The 2861-nt window shown below is 41.7% G+C and overlaps 1 protein-coding gene across 1 annotated transcript; it reads right to left on the reverse strand.

The window, feature by feature from the left end:
- Nucleotides 1-1221: 1221 nt before the first annotated feature.
- LOC132593641 (zinc finger protein 33B-like) lies at nt 1222-2561 on the reverse strand. The gene has a single exon (XM_060286506.1). The coding sequence runs from the start codon at nt 2434-2436 to the stop codon at nt 1483-1485; it is 954 nt and encodes a 317-aa protein (XP_060142489.1). The 5' UTR covers nt 2437-2561; the 3' UTR covers nt 1222-1482.
- Between the last annotated feature and the right edge of the window lie 300 nt (nt 2562-2861).

The raw sequence follows: 2861 nt of genomic DNA on the forward strand, positions 1-2861 counted from the left end.
AATAAAGAGAAGAAAAAGAGCGCTCTGGGCAGGAAGTAGGACTGAAGCAACTAGTTAGTTATAAAATCAGGCTTTGTCTCTTGGAAAAGGGAAGACGACTTCACTCAGCACAGAGCCTTGGAAATCATCCCCTGAAACACTGTAGCCTAATCAAGGAACTGATGGTGTGTCCTGCTAGACTCAGCCAGTGATGCCTCAGTGCCTCCCCACTGCCCCGTGAATGGACGTGCTCTTGGTATCCCATCTCTGTGTTACCATTGCCTGTTGAGCGTTTGCAGGGCAGGTGACTGGTCACTTCAGGTCACACATCTTCAGATTCAGAGCAACCACGAACATGGAACTGTGCCCAAAGAGCCTATGTGTACCTAGACCTGATACAGATGACAAGCTCCTAGATTTCTGCGCCAACAGCTTTATAAAATGAGATTTGGGGGAGACTTAGTAGAGTATGAGTATTTTTTGTACGTGGAAGCTATGTGAACTCTGTGGCCATACAGTGGACAGTATCATACTATATTTTCCAAAGATGGTTGCATTAACATGTCCCATCCTGCACACTCTTCTGCAATGTGCTCTTGCAACATTTCCATCAAAGACGGAGAGTCTATTTCTCCACTCCTCAGAACTTTCATGGGCCTTGCAACTTCTCTGAATATGAAAAGGCAGAAGTGGCACTGCGCTGGTACCAGGAGTAGCTCTGCCAAATGTTCCTTTGGAGGCAAAATCATTCCCATTAGAGAACAACTGGTCTACAGTCTTAAATTTTTCAATACATTAATATTTCTATCTGAAAAATTGCATTCACGTTACCTAAGCTGATAGTTTTCATTAGAAATTCTCTGATGTACATAAAGTTGTTTTATTGAAAACTCTGACACATTAAAGATATTTATAAGGCTTTACTTTATTCTCAGTGTTCAATGAGCTGTCTCTGCCTGATAAAGGCATTCCTACATTTCTTGCATTCTTTGTCTCTTCATATGACTTGATTTTTCCATCAATTGACTGGGGATGAAAGATGACACCACAAGGAATTGTGTTGAATTTTCTACACAATTTGTGTGAATTTTCTACACAAGGACTGGTAACTTCTCACAGAAGTCTGTCTCAAATTCATAAAATGAACTGGCCACAGTGGACTGGTAGCGTTGTAAATAGATTACACATGGGAGGGCCCAACAGTGAATATTTATTTCTCACTCAGGTAAAGCACAACTGAACATTTTTTTTGGTAGAGTTGGGAAAATTTCTGCTCTCCATAATCATAATCAATTTTTTCTGTCTTAAGTCATGATTGCCATCTCCACCCAGTGGCTCCCAAGGCAAACTGGGGTGGGGGTGTGGGGAGCAGATTTGCGCTTCAGAATCACAGGGCATAAAAAGTCAGCAGGAATGCATGGAAGGTTTTTGGTTTTTTTCTTCTGGCCTGGCCTGGAATTAATGTTTATTGCTTGTGTTCAAATTCTCCTGGCCACAGCTCAGTTATATGGTCCCACCCACAGTAAAGGAAGGCTGAGAAATGCAGGCTAACTGTGTGCCCCAAAGAAAAAGAAAGTGAGTTTGGGTGTACAGACAGCCAGTCTCTGCCATACATGATTTCTCCTCTGTGTGAGTCCTCTGATGTTTGCTGAGGTGTGATTTCTGGCAAAAGGTTTTTCCACATTCATTCCATTCATAGGGCTTCTCTCCTGTGTGAGTTCTTTGATGTACAGTGAGGGCTGACTTCTGGAAGAAAGTTTTCCTACATTCTTTACATCCATAGGGCTTCTCTCCTGTGTGTGTTCTCTGATGTCTATTGAGGGTTGACTTTTCACAAAAGGTTTTCTGACATTCGTCACATTTATAAGGTTTCTCACCTTTGTGAGTTCTCTGGTGTACAGTGAGTTTTGACTTCTGGTAGAAAGTTTTACCACATTCTTTACATTCATAGGGTTTCTCACCTGTGTGAAGTCTCAGATGTACAGTGAGTTTTGGCTTCACACAGAAGGATTTCCCACATTCATTACATTTATAAGGTTTATCTCTTGTGTGAGTTCTCTGATGTACAGTGAGGGCTGGCCGGTGTCCAAAGGATTTCCCACATTCTTTACATGCATAAGGTCTCTCTCCTGTGTGAGTTCTCTGATGTGCAGTGAGTACTGACTTCTTATGGAAGGTTTTACCACAATCATTGCATTCATGAGGTCTCTCCCTATTGTGAATCCTTTGATGAACAGTGAGGGCTGAATTCTGGCAGAATGATTTCCCAAATTCATTACATTCATAGGGCTTTCCCCCAGTGTGGATTCTCTGATGAATAGTATGGCCTGATTTATGGCAGAAGGATTTCTCACGTTCATCACGTGCATAGGGTTTCTCTCCAGTGTGTACTTTCTGATGTTTAGTGAGATTAGACTTTTTATAGAACGTTTTACCGCATACATCACATTCAAACATTTTCTCTAACTGAATTCTCTGAAGCTGAGTGGGATGTAATTTCTGGCAGAAATTATTCCCACTTTGATTACATTTATGCTGTTGCTCCTGGAGATCAGCTCTGTGTTGGTTTCTGTGTTGGTTTCTTACAAAAGGTATTCCCCCATTTGTTACATCTATAGTGATTCTCCCTTACGTGAGTTCTCTCTTGGGCAATGAGAGCTGACTTACCACAGGCCTTCCAATATTTCTTATATTTGTAAGCCATCTCACCCATACGAACCATCCTATGTATAAAGAATACTGCTTCCTTGATGAAGTCTCTCCCTTGTCTGTTACATTCAAAAGGTTGCTGCAGAGTTTGATTCTTCTTCTGATGCCTAGGGTACTCAGCATATCTGAGGGATTTCCCAGTTCTATTACTATCCTCCGGTTTCTCTCCAGCA

Source organism: Globicephala melas, chromosome 16, assembly GCF_963455315.2.
Source record: "Globicephala melas chromosome 16, mGloMel1.2, whole genome shotgun sequence".
In the NCBI taxonomy this organism is placed as follows: Eukaryota; Metazoa; Chordata; class Mammalia; order Artiodactyla; family Delphinidae; genus Globicephala; species Globicephala melas.